This window comes from Podarcis muralis, chromosome 1 (assembly GCF_964188315.1).
Source record: "Podarcis muralis chromosome 1, rPodMur119.hap1.1, whole genome shotgun sequence".
NCBI classification, from domain to species: Eukaryota; Metazoa; Chordata; class Lepidosauria; order Squamata; family Lacertidae; genus Podarcis; species Podarcis muralis.
In genome coordinates, this window is record NC_135655.1 from 81,109,465 (window position 1) to 81,126,337 (window position 16,873).

At 44.3% G+C, this 16,873-nt stretch overlaps 1 protein-coding gene across 6 annotated transcripts in view; it reads right to left on the reverse strand.

Annotated features, from left to right (window-relative positions):
* Positions 1-539: 539 nt before the first annotated feature.
* Positions 540-16,873, reverse strand: part of STX3 (syntaxin 3) — a 42,851-nt gene continuing 26,517 nt past the window's right edge. For 2 of the 6 annotated variants that reach the window (XM_028737960.2, XM_028737947.2), the window contains 9 exons: positions 15,239-15,319; positions 14,584-14,683; positions 14,007-14,081; positions 12,668-12,735; positions 11,463-11,571; positions 11,195-11,268; positions 10,774-10,908; positions 9,437-9,547; positions 540-5,842 (listed from right to left, as the gene is read on the reverse strand). In XM_028737960.2, the coding sequence (XP_028593793.2) occupies positions 5,732-5,842; positions 9,437-9,547; positions 10,774-10,908; positions 11,195-11,268; positions 11,463-11,571; positions 12,668-12,735; positions 14,007-14,081; positions 14,584-14,683; positions 15,239-15,259 (804 nt within the window). In that variant the 5' untranslated portion in view covers positions 15,260-15,319 and the 3' untranslated portion in view covers positions 540-5,731. Of the gene's footprint in view, positions 5,843-7,380; positions 7,488-9,436; positions 9,548-10,773; positions 10,909-11,194; positions 11,269-11,462; positions 11,572-12,667; positions 12,736-14,006; positions 14,082-14,583; positions 14,684-15,238; positions 15,320-16,873 lie in introns of all 6 variants that reach the window. The other 4 variants (XR_013393877.1, XR_003707724.2, XM_028737984.2 and 1 more) reach the window with 4 other exon arrangements.

The window sequence follows — 16,873 nt, forward strand, 5'->3', positions numbered from 1 at the left end:
TAAAAGTTTTAATGTCTAAAGCCTATAGTTTGCAACTTCTAACCTTTTGTGTAGCTCATTTTAAAACCAGAACATTTCAAAGTGCTTGTGAGAAGAGGCATACGTAGTCCTGAGGTGGCTTAATTTTTATATACGTTGGTGCTGAATTCTGGCATGTTGCCAGTGCAGCTTGATCAGCTGTGTAGGGTAATAGCTTGGGCCTGTGCCTATTCTTGTAAGTCTAAATGGAGTAGTAGTAAGAGTTTAGGGGTCCAAAAAAGAGCTGCTTCTGTACTTTTGAAGTGAACCAGTCAAAAGCCCTCAGACTTCTTAGCTGTCAACTCTTGGGAGTCCTTGCAGTAGATTAGGGTGAGGAGCCCCTCCCCTCCGGATATTGTTTGGACACCAACTCCCATCAGCCCCAGCCAGCATGGGCAGTGCTCAGGGATGATGGGAGTTACAGGCCAGCAGCATCTGGAGAACCACCCAGTCCCCTTCCCTGTACTAGGAAAATAGGTTGGTTTTGTAGTTTTAGTTCATTTAGTCTTTGACACATAACAGCAGATCAAACAAAACTCTTTATTCCAGAGGATTTCTGAACATCCACGCCTTTTGAACAGTAAGAGAGTAGCTTTCATTAAGTCACAGTTATGGGAAACTGAATAAGCATTTTCCCTCCAAGTCCAAAGCATCCAGTGGCCCCTCTTGCGCACGGGACTTCTAATTTTTATAATTCAAAGGATGGGTCGTCAGGCAGTTGCATATATCTCCCTTTTTCCTAGTGACTGGTTTATCATTTAAAGGGGGGGGGGGGACAACCTGAGGAGTTGCCCCAGCTGGAGAAGGAGCTACACCGTTGGCCAGGATTAAAGGAATTAAAAGTGTTCCAGCTACATGCCCCCTACCAGAGAGGTGACGGAAGGGAGGAAACAACATATAGTTGAGTAAATACAGCTTAAGTTGTTTAAATAAATGACAACCTTTCTTCAAGTACGTGAGAAATTGTGGGATAGTTCTATATACAAGTATACATGTTAATACAACCAGTGTCAAATCGGACAGAACACAATGATTTACAAGGGGTGTGTGGCTTCCCTAGGGGCGTTTGCAGATTGCTCCTCAAGAATTCCCATTCATACAACAGAATAAACGGACTGGGACTAGGACCATAAGGATGGCAGGAGTCTGCATAAGCAACATTATTCAGCAGGCGAGGAAACAATCTGGCTCAGTCCATGCCATCATCCAGATGTTCAGTCACACACCTTTGGAGGCTACTGTAAGAAGTTGTATCCCTTTCAACAAAGCATAAGCAGAAGAAAGCAAACAAACAAAAAATCACAGGTCTGAAAACCCACAGGCACCTGCTTGCCTACTGTGGATTGTCATAAAAGGAGGTAAACCTTTGGATTTTCTTCCATAAATAACATGAGCCGTTAGGGGTTTTCCCCTAGTATGTTTTCAATGGTATATAAATCACCTTGAGATGCATGTAAGAGGAGATTCATACGTGAGTAAAATAACAAAAGTACTTGGTTTCGCTGGAGAAATCTAGGCAGGAGCAGCAAGTATAAGGGGGAGTAAACTTCCAATTATAGAGCTGGTTAAGTACCAAGAGCAACCAACAGGCTTGGTTGTAGCCAGAAGGCCCCTGTGCTCGCTCTGCTCCCCCTCGCTGTCTTACTTGGCTTTATGCTGGTGTACTAACGCTTGGGTCCTGCTCTAGCTCCTCCTGCCCTTTCTTTAATCTCCTGAAATCCAGCAAAAGATTTTGAAGGGTAAGTGGTTGGCTGTGACATCTCCATAAAGAGAGGAAGCACTGGAAATTGTAGGACCGGGGAAGCGTGTGTGGAGTGGGGAAGCCATCTTGCAAATCCATCCTGGAAGAAAGGAAACAGCAAGGAGCTGAGAGAGTTGAAGGTAAAAGGAAACAGATGACAAGCAGTATTGTAGCGTAACAACCAGCAAAAATTATGAGATCATACTACTCTGGAAATGCACAGGAAGTTATCGCCCTCCTTTCATAAGCAGGATGCTCCGAACGCTCCGATTTAGAGCCTTTCAGTACATATGCATTTGTGAATTCTGATATTCTACTCTACTCACCCAGCTGGACTGCACAGACTTCTCTCCAGGTTGAGGGCTCAAGTTTTTTTGTGTTTTTTTTGGAGGGGGCTATTTTCTGCTAAGGTATTCTGCACCATAGCAATGGGTAGAATTATAAAGCAGTTTGGGAAATTAGAGTAGACTGCAATGTCCATAAAAATTTACCTTGATTAAACAAACCTCTGGAACAAGCTTCTGCATGCAACTCACCTTAGACAAGTGGTGAGGGACAGGATATGGGCGCTCAGGTAAAGAAGCTGCCGACAGTAGAGGCCAGGATGATGGCAAGAATGATGCAGCATATCATGATCATGATCTTCTTCTGCTCAGCAAGAGGAAACATGAATAGCAATATACCCAGACATCTCACTGGTAGGGGGATGGTAGCAGGAACAAGGGGACAGAGGAGAGGGCTTGTGTTTTGTGGGTAATAAGCGGAGGATAGAATTAAGGAAGACGGGAAACTAGGGACATAAACACACCAGAGTTAAGGAGGGTATAGTGGACAGGGCTGTTCTTTCACAGATGCAGATAGCACTGAGACTGTTCCATTATCTTTTTTTATATACCAACCGTATTTTTACATAATACAGAAGCACTCCATTCCATTTTGGGGGCCTGTACAACCCTTTAGTTGTTTAGATGGAAAGCATATGGGTACTGACACTCTTAATGGCAGCCTCCCTCATCCTTGGGTTCCCAGATGTCATTGGACTATAGCCCCCATCATCCCTAGCTAATAGGGCCAATTGGTCAGAGATAATGGGAGTCATAGACCACAACATTTGGGGACCAAGGATTGGGGAAGGTTGACAGGACAGAATCATCTTACCTGAAAGATCTGGCATAATGACAATGGGGAGCGGTGGTGGAATCCAGCCACTTTATGTTCCAGGTGTATTTAAGAGGTAGTTCCTCAATTCTTCTGTGTTAAGAATAGCAAACCTTCTTCCCCGAGACCCGCACACTGCAAGGTGTGTTGCTGAAGCATATTTGGATATGGGCAAAAGCCATACAAGACCAAGAAAGTACACACCACCCCTCAACACAATAATAATGGCTTGTATGGCTATACCCTGTCCAGAAGTTCAATACACAAGCACAGAGTTTACAGATTATTTGAACATCAAACTCATTTATTAAAAACAAAAAAATGCTCATTAAAAAAAGCATTGACAAAACCAAACTCCTATCATCTCTGCTGTCCATAGGCAGCACAGTATTTTGAAATTCAGTCTTCCCCGCTTTGCAGATGGCTCTCACGGGTGATCAGTCCACCAACTTTTTAAGCACCACTTAACAATGTACAGACATCAAGGCCTAAAGGAAAGGACATCTCTAGAAAGACTTTCCTCTTTCGCTCCATCTGTGCACTCAAAGAGGTCACTGCCAGTTGGCAGGCAAGTGTTTGTATGGTTACTGCAACATCAACACTAGAGAGGCTAGATACTGGGTGGAATTGAATGGTGGAACAACGGGTAACCGGCCAGATTTTCCTAGTGTCCAGGAGATGGTCATCTCCCCCAGGAAGCAAATCCTCAATTCCAGTCAAAGGGGCTTTCTCTCCCATGGGAGATAACAGCTACAGCAGGCTTTCCGGTGAAGAATTCGTATAAATATAGAACACTTGTGTGTGCACCTGCCCCTTAAATTTCAACAGAAACGTAACTGCCAGGACCTAAAGCTTTCTTGCTGTATTAATGTCTCTCTACCAACCCTTAGTTCCAGGACAATTCCTCACCTTTGAAAAAGGGAATGTGGTTCATTTAGTCTGTGAGGTAGGGCTTCCGTGCAGTGAACTTATTGGTGCTGAAGGTGAAAGGAACTGAAGCATAGGCGCTTGCTTCTCAGAGAAGGGCCTGAGACTTGATCCCATACCATGGCTAGCCTGAATCAGCCTTCTGCGCATTTTTGCCAAGCTAGATCACGATGCTTTCCTAGCCAAATTAATTTCTCTGTGCCTAATTCACAGTCACATCCCTTTGCTTCTGCGAGTGACACCCGCAGGAGGAGGACACAGATATGACTGAAAATGAAGCAGTGAGGCAGCTGAATAACTTGAATAGGAAAAATAATAGCAAAGGGTTTCTCAGACAAAAACCCTAAAACTCATGTTTGGAAGCAGCAAGACTTGAGGGGCATTTTACTTTAAAAAAAACCACAAAAGCGTAACAACTGCTAGGACCACCCTTGAGAAAAAAACACATAAATATACTCTTTTAACAAGCTTGAGGTCTTTTAAATGGGAGAGTAAAGTCTTCCCTGGCAGAAGTTATAGTATCATGAAAACACATGACTTATCTGTATGTCTTATGAACCAACTCACTGCCTTTCTCCACACTAGCTTTTCCCGGCTGTGCAAACCAAACTGGCTGAGTGATGAACAGCAATTTAATGGAGGCAATGTGACCATTCAAACAAGGTAGAAACCCTCAGTAGAAAAACACTTCCAAGCAAACAAAGCCTTTCATTTCTTCCCAATTAGTATGTCATCAGACAAACGTGCACACACAGGACTGGGGGAGGGAGGGTACACACAACCATGCCTTCAGCACACAGGCACACTCGCCCAAGAAAAACAAATATTTTAAAGCAGGAAGGAATTGCATTCTACTCCTTTCAGAAATCTGAATGCATTCCAAACAAATAAGGTTGGCTATACCCGTTTTGTAGACCACACATATTCCCAAGGAGTGCTTTCCTCCATAGGCATCTGAGGACATCTTTCTGTTCAAACACAGACCAGTTCTAAGTACCCAAAACATCACACCTCTACTGCAATGCTGGCTACTTTGAGCCAAGAAATTAGTACACAAGCAGCTCAGATTTGGAGGGCCTGAGTACTAGCGGCTATATCCCACCTATGTAGCATGCAGTTGTCACAGCCTAATTTAAGGAAACTGGCTCGATTACCCAGCTGTTTTCATGCCTTGATGGCTGCATTTATGCCTGTGGTCCTAACCTGCTATCCCTCTTCCAAGATTGCCTTGATTGACTGCAAACTGTGCCACTATTAAGAAGTCAAGCTCTCTTTGGGGATAGCAGGGCAAGATATACTGTGACATACAATAGGCTAAGATTTGTGTCCTGCAAAATATTTATGAGTCGCAAAATCTGCTCTAAACTTGAAAAAAAGCAGAATGCTAGCCTCAGTATACAATGGGATGGTGGTCAGCAGTTACGTAGCGGATCCAGTTCAAGTCTTGGCCCTTAACCTGGGCAATTTTGACTAGCAATGTAATGTCTGACATCTCTAGTAAAGACATCTCCATTGCTAAAAGAAAAGAAAAAGTCACAGCTGAAAAGAATGAAGGCACTGAGGTAGGCAAAGGTGTGTCCAAAATTCCGTTCAAGGTTCATTCCACTGTACTAGAGAATATTCTTGAAGGATGGGGGATTAAACATAGGAAATGCTTGACCTGGAGGCAGCAGGTGTTGTGGGAAGGAAGGGAAGGAAGGGTAAGGAGTAGATATGTTGGGAGGTTCTCTCTGGAGTGCCGTGAGATTGCTGTACATCCTGGATTCAGCAAGGTACATCAGACTCTTCTGGCTGCAGAGCTTTATCCGAGGAGGGAACTGGAACAGAATGTAGCTCTCACAGGAAGCACTGGTGCAAGTGAACTCATCCTGCAGGAAGCCATTCATTCTAAATCCAAGAGGCCAAAGGCAGGAGGGGTAGGCAGGGGGAGGTCACATCATGGTGGTGAGGATCAGGAGGGGGAGTCTTGCTATCAAACCAGGAAGAGCTTGGGAGTGTCTGGAGGAAAGGAAAGGAACAAAATGGGAGGGAAAGTTATTCTCATGTAGGGATGAACAACCAACTCACTATCGCCAGAGGGGTTCATCAAACCTCTAATAGCAGGAGTGGGGAACCTGTGGCCCTTCAACTGATGTATAATTCCCATCATCCCCAGTGGCTCTGCAGGTTGGAGCTGATGGGCACTGAGTTCAACACTTGGAAGATCACAGGTTCTCCATCCCTCCTCTACAGAATCATCGGGAAAGGAAATAAATATACCCCCCACCCCCACCAGCTCTCTAGAGTTCTTAGGGGAAATAGAAGTGTCTCTCTCAATAACCCTCTACCTATTGGCCTGTGAGCTCAGCTGCCATAATCTGTACATAAAAGATTAAGAGGGTGGAAAGAAAACCATGGAGTTTGAGGAACAGCAAAGGTTCACAATCTGAGTGAGGACCAGAGCAGGGAGCAGGAGCAAAACACACACATATATGGGGGCTGTGGGAGAAACAGCTGTCCTTGAGCTGCTGTCTGGGAACTTTGGGGTCAATGGAAAGTCTCACAGATCAACTAAGGATACCCTCAGATGTTGCACTTATGCATCCCCAACTGTACAATACAGCTTTGAAACACCATCAGATCTGAGAAATGATGTTAAGAGGACCAGGCAACTCCTTGGCCAACACAGAATGGGCACATTTTGTGTTGCACAGAATGGCAGGTGCATGTTCTAGTGATCCTCATTTGAGGAAGAAGAGCTAACACGGAAACCATCAGCTGTGGGGAAGATAATTGCTTCAGCCGCAGAGCTGTCACTTCTCTGAAGGGGTAAGAAACTTCAGAAACCATACCTTGTGCATCTAGCAGACCTCAGCCTCTCTCAGGCTGATCAGACACTCCCACCACATCCCAAACGCTAGGAGTTGAGAACCGCACACTCAAGAAATGAGCTCAAATGTACTGGTGAAATTTACAGCACAGAAAACAGAGACCCAAATAAACATACCTGCTGTGAAACCAGAGAACTACATGAAGCTCCATTACTACTATTATGCCTCAAAATTCTAGAATCTGGTGACACCTTTAGAATCCTAGTTTATTATATAATGTTGATAGTCCTTGTGGTTGCTGATTGTCTATATCAGCTTTATATACTGAAAACACAGGAATAAAACTAAGCCTGGCAAAAGCTTCCCTATTGTTCAAGTCAAGTTATTCTATATGATCCTATCACTTCTCATGAGCCCCAAATCACCAATACCCTGACACTTTATCTATGTCCTTCCCTTATACCCTATGTGCTCAACCAAAAAAGATGGAATAGATTTTTACAGCACAGCCCAATTTCTGTAGAATCACTCCTTGCACCCCCAGGTCACAAAGGTCGAGAGGCTTAATACAGAGCTCTAGCTGCCCTCTAACCTACCCTGCACTTTGTAGGAAGAATATTCACACAGAGAGAGGAGGAGAGATTCAGAAGCCCATCCGAAAGCCAAGCAGCAGAGGAGATGGCAAGAGAGGTTGAAGTAATCCTTCTGCTTCCACAAGCTACTTACAGTTCAGAGCCAGCAGCCCTTCATGTTTTGAGCCCTACTGAAAGTCCAATAATGAGAGCTAAAATTCCCAGCAAGGAAATCACTATCACAATGATAATTATTGTTTTCTAGAAGGGTAAAAGAAAAGGTAGATTAAGTCATTAAAAGTAATTACATGATAACAACGGGGGAAATGCTGTGCACACACCTAGAAGGAAGCTTCGGGTTAAGCTAAAGAACTTAGATTGATACCATTTAAGACAAATGGACACTTGCATAGTCATCACTCAAAGGAATGCTACAGCAAGTGATGGCTTGTAAGTGTGAACCAGTCAAAGGCACAAAACACAACCAAGCATTTGTACTGCCAGACAGTACTCAAGTGGAAGCGATTCACACATGCAGGTGCAAGTCATCAAGCAATACCTTATGGAGTGATAAATGTGCATGTGTGAATACCTCATTAGGTACTCTGTTTAAATAAGTTTGCGTCCAATGACTTTGACTTAAAATGGGTTGTGGCAATAATGGGGCAGGGCAGGGGGGCTGAGCTGGACCAGGACCATGGCATGGCTAGAGGAAGGCTCTAATCCTTTGCTCTGATGCAGTCCTGATTTGACACCACCCCCATTCACAATGGATGGAAAGCACACATTGTCCCCAAGGGGGACTTTCTTCCTATTGCAAATACGAGGCATGACCCTCGATTCCAATCAGAACGGCATTGGGGGCAAATACTTTAAAAATACACACACTCATGCCATGGTCTTGACACAGCTCCCCCCTCAAAAAAAAAATAAAAAAAATCCTGCATGTGAGGGCTAATATTAGGCATGTGGCAAATATTATGCCAAATTTGACCATGCCTCAAACATTAAAAATAAAGTAAGAAAGATCAAGCATCCAAGAATTCTGCTCTTTGTAAAGCAAGGACAGAAGTCCTTGTTCTTTTTTAAAGTTCGGCACAAAACCCTTAAATTAGACTTAAGAATCCAGTTCTATGCATTTATTCAGATGTCAAGTCCCAAAGAATTCTGTAGGATTTATTCCAGGTAAGCATGCACAGAATGTAGCACAGAAAAGCGATAAGAGAATGGAAGGACAGCCCAAAGCAGAAGACTGCAGAGTTGATGACAAGCAAACTAAAGAAAGTTCAGTCCTCAAGTTCTTGAGACCCTGTTGAGAGAGTTTAGGAGCTGTGAAAGAAGAGACCTTCCTTATTCTGGAGGTGGGATATAGTCTAGTCACTACAGGGAAAGCAAAACAATGCTTAACAAAACATTGCTAGCTGTTCATATCATATAGTTCATTGCATAGCAGGATGGATTTTTGAACAGGCTGCAGGGAAGGTGGAGGAACTGCAAGTAGACAGGATATGGGGTGGGGAAATGGGTCTTCATCTAACAAGACTGAACAGGGGTTTTGGTAGATGAGGAAGAGAAGGGCAAGAGGTGCTCTGGTTGCAGGATATGAGTTCAGAAGTAGAACTCAAAGGGCGTATGGGCAATAATCTAAAAACAAGGGTGGGAACCTCAGACCCCTTAAAGACTCGTATGTGACCCTTGGGATTCTCTCCAGCAGGTCATGCCCCTTCCCTGGCCACACCCTTTCTTCCCAGGCCACGCCCCTCTCCTCCAGGCCCTTCTGAGTGCTTTTGTCCTCTGGCTGGAAAGAGTCCTTGGACAGCAATAATTCATCTCGCTTGCCTGGGTGGGAGATGGAGAGGGGTGTGTGTGTGTGTGTGTGTGTGTGTGGAAACCTTTGACTTTTGCATGAGTGGCATGCCCCCTGAATGAAAAGGGCATTGGTCTACAAGGAGGGAAGGGAGGGGTGGACTACATTCACTTCTTCCTCACCCTTCGCGCTTCGCTCTGATACTTTACGGCCTTTTTGGTGTCAGCCACAGCCCGTTCCACAAAGCCTACTGATTGGTCCATGTTGTTCTCTATGCGGTCAATCATGCCTCCCTTGCAGAGGAAGAAGAAAGCCGAAAGCGAAACAGAGAGGCAGAAACAGAAAGTGTCAGCCAGCAAGGCGTCCGGCAGCACAGATCTGGTAGTCCACGGGAGAGGCTCACCTTGCGTGCCTTACTCTTATATTTCAGGGCCTTTTTGGTCTCCTCGCGAGCTTTCTCTACGTGATCTAAGGTGTGCCTCAGATTGAGTTCTATGTTATCTACAATTTCTCCCTGTGGGAAAGTTTAAGGGAAGGGGGTAGAAAAGCAAAGAGAAATAATGTTATCATGCTGCAAAATGCCTACTGCCATGGCTAATATCCCCAGTTTCTCCCACCTAATTCTATGAAATCTTCAGCTTATTTTCTCCCCGCAACATGGATTTCCTGCCATGTAATTCCTCTCCTCTCCTGAATGCTTGCCCTCTCCTCATGCAAGCCAGGAGTTTGCCTCACAGCTGTTACCCTCCCTCTGAATGAATGACTCTTCCAGGGATATGGTATCCATCGACCATCAACTCGCCCATATTCCCTCCTTCCTCCCACCCAAACACTTTTTAAATTCTGAAAACAAAACACTCACCTTAGTTTGACCTGACCGTCATTTCCTCCGCATTGCATTGTGAGCAGAAAACAAGAAATGGGGCCTTAGTAGTATTCAGGCTTCCATGCTAATCTCTAAGCAGACTATTTCTGCCTCGTAACGGATAGGGGTTAATAAGCACAGTTGTGAAACCACCTTCTTTAGTTTTTGGATAGCATAGTGGAATAGTGACTAGTTGAGAAGATGGTGACACAGCCTCTTTAGTCCAGGAGACAGGGCTCTATCCCCAGGAATGTAACAGGGTAGCAAGCCACGCTCCAGACTAGTCAGACAGGAAACTATTAGCAAATGAAGTTACTCTCAACTAGTATTCAAATTACCTTAATAATGGACTTCATCAGGCTACCCTAGCCTACCATTATTTAGGTTCAGTCAGCCACATGCAGACATTACTCTGTCAGCCCCTAGACAAGGGCTTCAAATTATTCTGGGGTGCATGCTTGTTAAGTCAGAAGCGCTGTTACATTAACTGGTTGGAAAGCATTTTTGCAAATGCTCCCTGTTAACTTATTTCTCTTCCCTCTAGCATCCCCTCTGCAACCCCATCTCTCTGCTCAACCCCGATTTTCTCTTGTTTCCCATGCCACAAACATCTGCACTCTGTCTGACTATATGGACAAAAGCAGCATGCTGTAGGATCAGACCAAAGGTCCATCTAGTCCAATTTTCCTTTTACTCATTGGGCAACTTGATGCCCCTCAGGAAGCTGCCTTTACAGGTTGTCAACCTCATTTCCCATGGTTAAACAGATAACCAGCTCTGGCCGCTCTGCTTTTCATTGCCACCTTTGCTTTTTATCAAGGTCTCCATTTGGTGATCCATTTCTCTCTCCACCCCCTGCCCCATAGCTCAGTTACCTGATTTTCCACTAGCATGGCAATGTCCACAAACATGTCGTGAAGCTCCTTGATGCTGCTTTCAAGCCGCAAAATGTCCTTATGCCGTCCCTCAATCTCACTCAATGCTTGCTTTGAGATCTGGGAATCCATAATCTAGGAAAGGTCCAAGATTTGTCATTTGCAAATGTACCATAGTGACCATGCTCTGCAGAACATTGCTTCCAAAAGTTCTGCACTGCGGTTTTCATTTGCTCCCCTTCAATCTATCCCAGCTCTTCTCACTGGACATACTCTTCCATTTCACAACATGCCCAAACTCAGCCATCTTGCAACTCCAACCAACAAGACTTGGTGCTCCTACAATCCACAGAAATTCTTTTGCATTCTTCTCCCCTTCTCAACCTTAAGCAGCCTAGCAGTCACCTTCACACACACTCACCCCAGATGTGAATATTGATGGATTCCCACTCTCTAACATTTCCTCCAGCTCCTCGTCTGTTGTATTCTTCCCAGCTGCATCCCAGGGAAAGAAACAGGGAGAGAACAAGAGCTTCAGGTACTGCAACAGGAACAAACACTTCCTTGGGAGCTACAAATACTACCAGGGCAGGAAGGGGTGCAAATGCTTCTAGGCAGAAGAACCCAGCTCTAGCATTCAGGATCATGCTCTACCCAAAGGTAAGGGCCAAGGCATAAAGCATACATACTGATCTCAAGCTGTCGCTGAATCCTTCCTTTGCTCCGTTCCCGGAAGTCGACCTGTGCTTCGTTGTACTTCGTCATCACATCCACAAATTTTCGGGAAAGGACTGAATGCTGGAGACAGGAAGAAGTGATAACTCAAGGGACCCTGGCTGATCTGCCAATTATCTACTGGCATTATTTTTTGGAAGCTGGAAACTGAAAGATTTTTGTTTTTTTGGAAAACCCATAAGTGTTTGAGTCTGCATTAAAAAGAGACTTAATACCCTCAAGTTTTTAAATGTGTGTGTGTTTAAGAAACTGAAAATCATTTGCATAGGCAAAAGCATTTTAAATATTTAAAAATTACAGTTAAGCAGCTTGTGTGAAACGAACTGCAAAAGATGCAGATTTCATTCCTCACCCTTCCAAGTTATGGATCAGAAACCATCAGCTTCTTTCTCACTCTATCCTTTTTTAAAGCTAGCTATCAGGGCCTAATTTGAGCTAGAGGGTTCAACTTGGAACCAGTTTTGTTCCACCATGAAAAGCAAGCAGTCCCTCTGAGCATGTGGAAAAAAACTTCCATCATTATTAATTTAGTTATTGCTTCATTATAAAAACAGTGCTGAAATGACTTACAACAATATTTCATGGCTCATAAATACATCATTTAAAAGCAATAACAACAGCTAATAATGTTAATAAAAAAAATCCTCCCTGAAATACAAAATTAGCCTCACTTGCTCCTGGATAAACACAGAAAGAAACAAAATATCTCCAAAGCACAATATTATTAGAGTCCAACTGCCTGCTAGAATAAAAACATCTTTGCCTGGCACCAAATATATGAAAATGTCTCTTGGGGCGAAATGGAGAGAAGGGCCTCGGATGCTGATCTTAGGGTCCAGGTAAGTTTGCACGGGAAAAGGTGGTGCGTGAGATATTAGGGCCCTGAGTTGTGTAAGGCTTTACTGGGTAGAACCAGTACTTTAAATTGGGCTTGGGAAGAACCACAGCTAGTTCCTACACAACTGGGATTCAGATGCAGGCCTGAGAATGTGGCTCCCAAGAGGATTTGAGTTCCAGATTATTCCCCACTTTCCACACACCCTGCAGCAGTTAGCCTCTTGTTGCTTTCAGGAAAGTTTTTCTCCCTTCCTTTCTGACCACTGGCTAACAGCAGGCAAAGGCATCCAACGGTATAGAATTGCCACAGAGCTCTGCTTACCTGGGACTTCCGTATCCGCAGGTCAGCTGAGGATCGAACCTCATCCTGTTCAATATTCCTCTCCATACCTGTGAATGCAGGGAAAGGAGTTGATGGAAAGATGCTCTGGTTCTATCCTGCACAGTGAAGAAGTCTGGTGTCCCTTTGCCTAGGCAAACGCCTATACCACTCTCATAGGTGCCAACTACTAGGGGCTGAGGCATTTTCAGAGGATGTTGTACGACATCATGTCACCCCGCCCCCGGTCCTCTGGAGAAGCTGGTGCCTCTGACCATTCTCCCTCCCTCCTTCTACATTAGTGTGTGTGCTAGCATATTGCCATAGTTTGTAGGAACAAGTCCTTTTCTTAAGAGTCTGCATAATTTAATTACTTTGGTGATGAGAGAAGAACATGCGGGGGGGGGGGGGGGCAACAAGAAGACTGGGCCAGGGTGCTCAGCCTGCAGCTACAGAAGAGAGAGACGCTAGTACAGTGGTACCTCAGGTCATAGATGCTTGAGGTTACAGACTCCGCTAAGCCAGAAATAGTACCTCAGGTTAAGAACTTTGCTTCAGGATGAGAACAGAAATCGCACGGCGGGAGGCCCCATTAGAGAAAGTAGTACCTCAGGTTAAGAACAGTTTCAGGTTAAGAACGGACCTCCGGAACGAATTAAGTTCTTAACCCGTGGTACCACTGTATATTGCTTACACTTTATGCTGGATGGGAATCTTTTCCCAGTAGTGGGTGGAGCAAACTCCAAAGTGGGCAAGGCCAGACCCACACAAAATGTCTCTCTCTCTCAGACTCCCACACCCATTCTACTTAAACTTCCATTTTCTCCACTGATTTTTTTTTAAAACAAAGTTTATAAAAAAAACTAAAACCCTCTCCAATACATTTCTCTGTCCTAACTGTTCAAAAGGCAAAAAAAGTCATTAATCCCCACGGAATAATGCAAATGACATCAAAACACAGCTAGGTTGAAGACCCTAACTTACAGAAATTCAAGACCTCAAACTTCAAAAGGCAATTGCATTCCAAAAACTGCATGCACACAATTGCAGAATTCTTGACTGACTTCTTGCATATTTTCAAGGAACGTAAGCCTACGTCTCTTCTGAGACATTTTCTCTTCTGCTTGATGTCTTTGCAGAGATCAGAGTTGCAACTGCACACTTTGCACAACAAAGCCCTTTCTCCTCTCATCTGCTCTGTATTGAACAGCTGATGAGTAGAAGGTGACCTGGGGAGCCAGATTCGGTTGCCCACCCCTGCTTTAGGCATTCCCTAAATGAGAGCTGAGCAATATAAATCAGAACTTCCAAGACCAGTCTGCCCGAGGGACATGTTACTTACTCTTAAGTTTGTTTCGGACACTGTTAGCCATTTTCTTGATATCTGCTGTGAGCTGCTCCAGGTCATCCTTAGTCTCTGCAGAACACAAGAATAGACATCAGCGCTGAGCAGCATGAGAACAGCAGCAAGCATCCTCTTGGAAAGAATCCAGTTTTGAAGTCACGAGAGAGTAGGGGAAAGGGACAAGGTTGGCACTTGAGAGCTGCTGGGACCGCAGGGCCCACCAACCATTTGGCTCCCAGCATTTACCTGGTGGCATCAGTGGGAGGTGGCCATTTAATTTCTCACCATGCCCCTATCATAGTATCACTTTGGGGTATTGTGGGAAATTAAACTGGAAGAGGGCCTGCACAAGAGGGAACTTTGTCCACAGCCTTCTGAAAAATGAGAGGAGAGCAGAGGAAGACTTCAGGCTGTTTACTTCCAAGTTTTAGCCCCTCACTCTCTTACACAGTATATCAAGAGGCAGGGAGACAGGAAAGGTTTAGCAGGTTTGGTTCTGTGTTCTCAGAGTAGGGGAAAGTCCATAAGAATCATTGCCAAAAATTTCTCTCAAGGGGGTTTGTGTCTTACTCACTTGGTTCAGGGATTGGGGCTGACAGGATGATGCTATACAGCTTTTTTGCCTCTTCTACATTTTCGGAAATTTTGTCAATATTCTGCCGGGTTTCTTCAATCTGCAAAGTTATGGAAACAAAATGAAGAGGAATCTTACCACTACACTGACACCGCTGGTAGGGTAGGTGTGGGGAAATCAAGAGCCTAATCCCTACAGAGTCAGCACCAAGCTCATTTATGCATACCTCACTTTAGCTGTCTCCCTTCCCAGGTCATAAAATCATATTTAGGAACAGCTGCAGCCGTCACAGCTTTGGATACTGTCAATGTATGGTACTTTCCTATCTATCTAATTGTATGTCACTTGACTACTACTCCACATGGAGGAAATGCAAACTGTTAAGGCTCCAGAGGAGACAGCACAGCTAAGCACTGTTGAATATGAGACAGGAAAGTCAAATAATGATAAGGAGAAAACTTCACTTGGCACTTTTAGAACACCATTATGCATGCAAAGCATATTCTAGCTTCTGCCTGTACCTCCTTCCCGAGAAAGTGAGTACTTGTCACAAGGGAAACAAATAAACCAAACCTCATGAAAACCCAGCCTATCCATGTGCCCTGATTCTTGGACTTAATTTTAATTTCAGCTCTCTCTCCCAGACTCTCTTTACCTCTGCAAAGAATTCATCCATGAAAGCTGTGTTGTCAATAGCGATTTCCAGGTCTTCATCGGCATCATCCTGGTCCTGTTTCTGTAAAGGGACATGATGGCAAGAATTAAAGGAGAAGAACCACACAACCATATTTTACACCAAGTCCAACCTCCTTAGTCCAACTTGGTGGTAAAGGAAACATATTAATATTATAGGCTGGAGTTGCATCTTTTCTCTTTTTAATTGGCAAAATTCATTCTGCATTGTCTTTAAGTTACAAAGATTACTCCAGATACCATTATGTAAAAAACATCTCAGAATAATAAATAGAACATTAAGAAGAAAAAATCCTCACACACTATCAATAATATAAATTAGGGTTGCTATACGGGACATAGCTGGGATTTGGCCGTCGGAAATTGTGTCCTTGCGAAAATTGCTTAAATGTCCAGGGAAATCTGCATGTATGGCAACTCATTTTGGTAGTGTTGTTTCCTTAAAAATAGATCATGAAATCTTCCTTTTTTGTTTTTCAGAAAAGCTCAACAACTTTGGGTAAAATCCTTTTGAAATACAGCAACCCTAATACACGTACCTTGGAAGCCAAACAGAATCCATTCCAGAAGTTCGTTCGGCTTCCAAAACATTCGACTTCCAAGGCACAGCTTCTGATTGGCTGCAGGAGCTTCCTGCAGCCAATCGGAAGCCACGGAAGCCACACCAAACGTTTGGCTTCCAAAAGAACGTTCGAAAACCGGAACACTCACTTCCGGTTTTCGATCATTCAGGAGCCGGAATGCTCAACTCCCAAGGCATCCGGGAGCCAAGGTACGACTGTATAAATCCCTGTAAGCCACTGAAACACATGAAAAGTGAGACCACGTCAAACCTTGGGATGGAAACCAACCACCACAAACCACTTGATCGCTTTAAAAAATGGTGCAAATGCAGAAGGATTTGTCTCCTGTATCCTAAGCTCATGAAGTCCAGCCTTGCCGCTGCCACCACCACCAACTGTCAGAAATCTAGGAAAGGTAGATCTACAGTAATAGCAAGAGCAGGATCTCCACCTGGTCAAAGGCTACAGACGGCTGCTTCCACTGTATGTTCTGTGGTTTGTGCCCATTTTTCCTACCCACAGAAACTGCAACAGCAAGGGAAATACCAGGATGTGGAAGAAGAGGGTGGCTCTATTCCATTACAAGAAAGGGCCCAAGAAAAGGTATGGAGGCAGACCACACCTAATGCTGGTAGCCTTCTCCAAACTAGTGAAGAGTTGGAGATACTTTCCCTTTGTGCAGATTAAGCAGAAAGGGAACCAAGGGTCTTTAGCCTCTCCCCCAAAGCTGGGTCCCCCTCCCTCTGCTCCTTAGTCTGCTTTGCTCTTCCTGAAATGAAATGTCTGCCTTTATTTAACTATGCACCTCTACAATATTGACTTCAGGCTTCCAACGCCTGCTCTTAAAAATAGCACATCATTCGTCATTACTTGCTGAGCAACAAAAACCAAACAAACTACACCCTCTACAAACCACACCCTCTTAGGGACTCGTTCTGCCTTGGGTGGAAAGGTGACAAAAGGATAACCAGGCCCTAAGGTCAACAAACTGCATACAGTAAAGCTGACTGACTAGAAGTCATGCTGCACAGTCA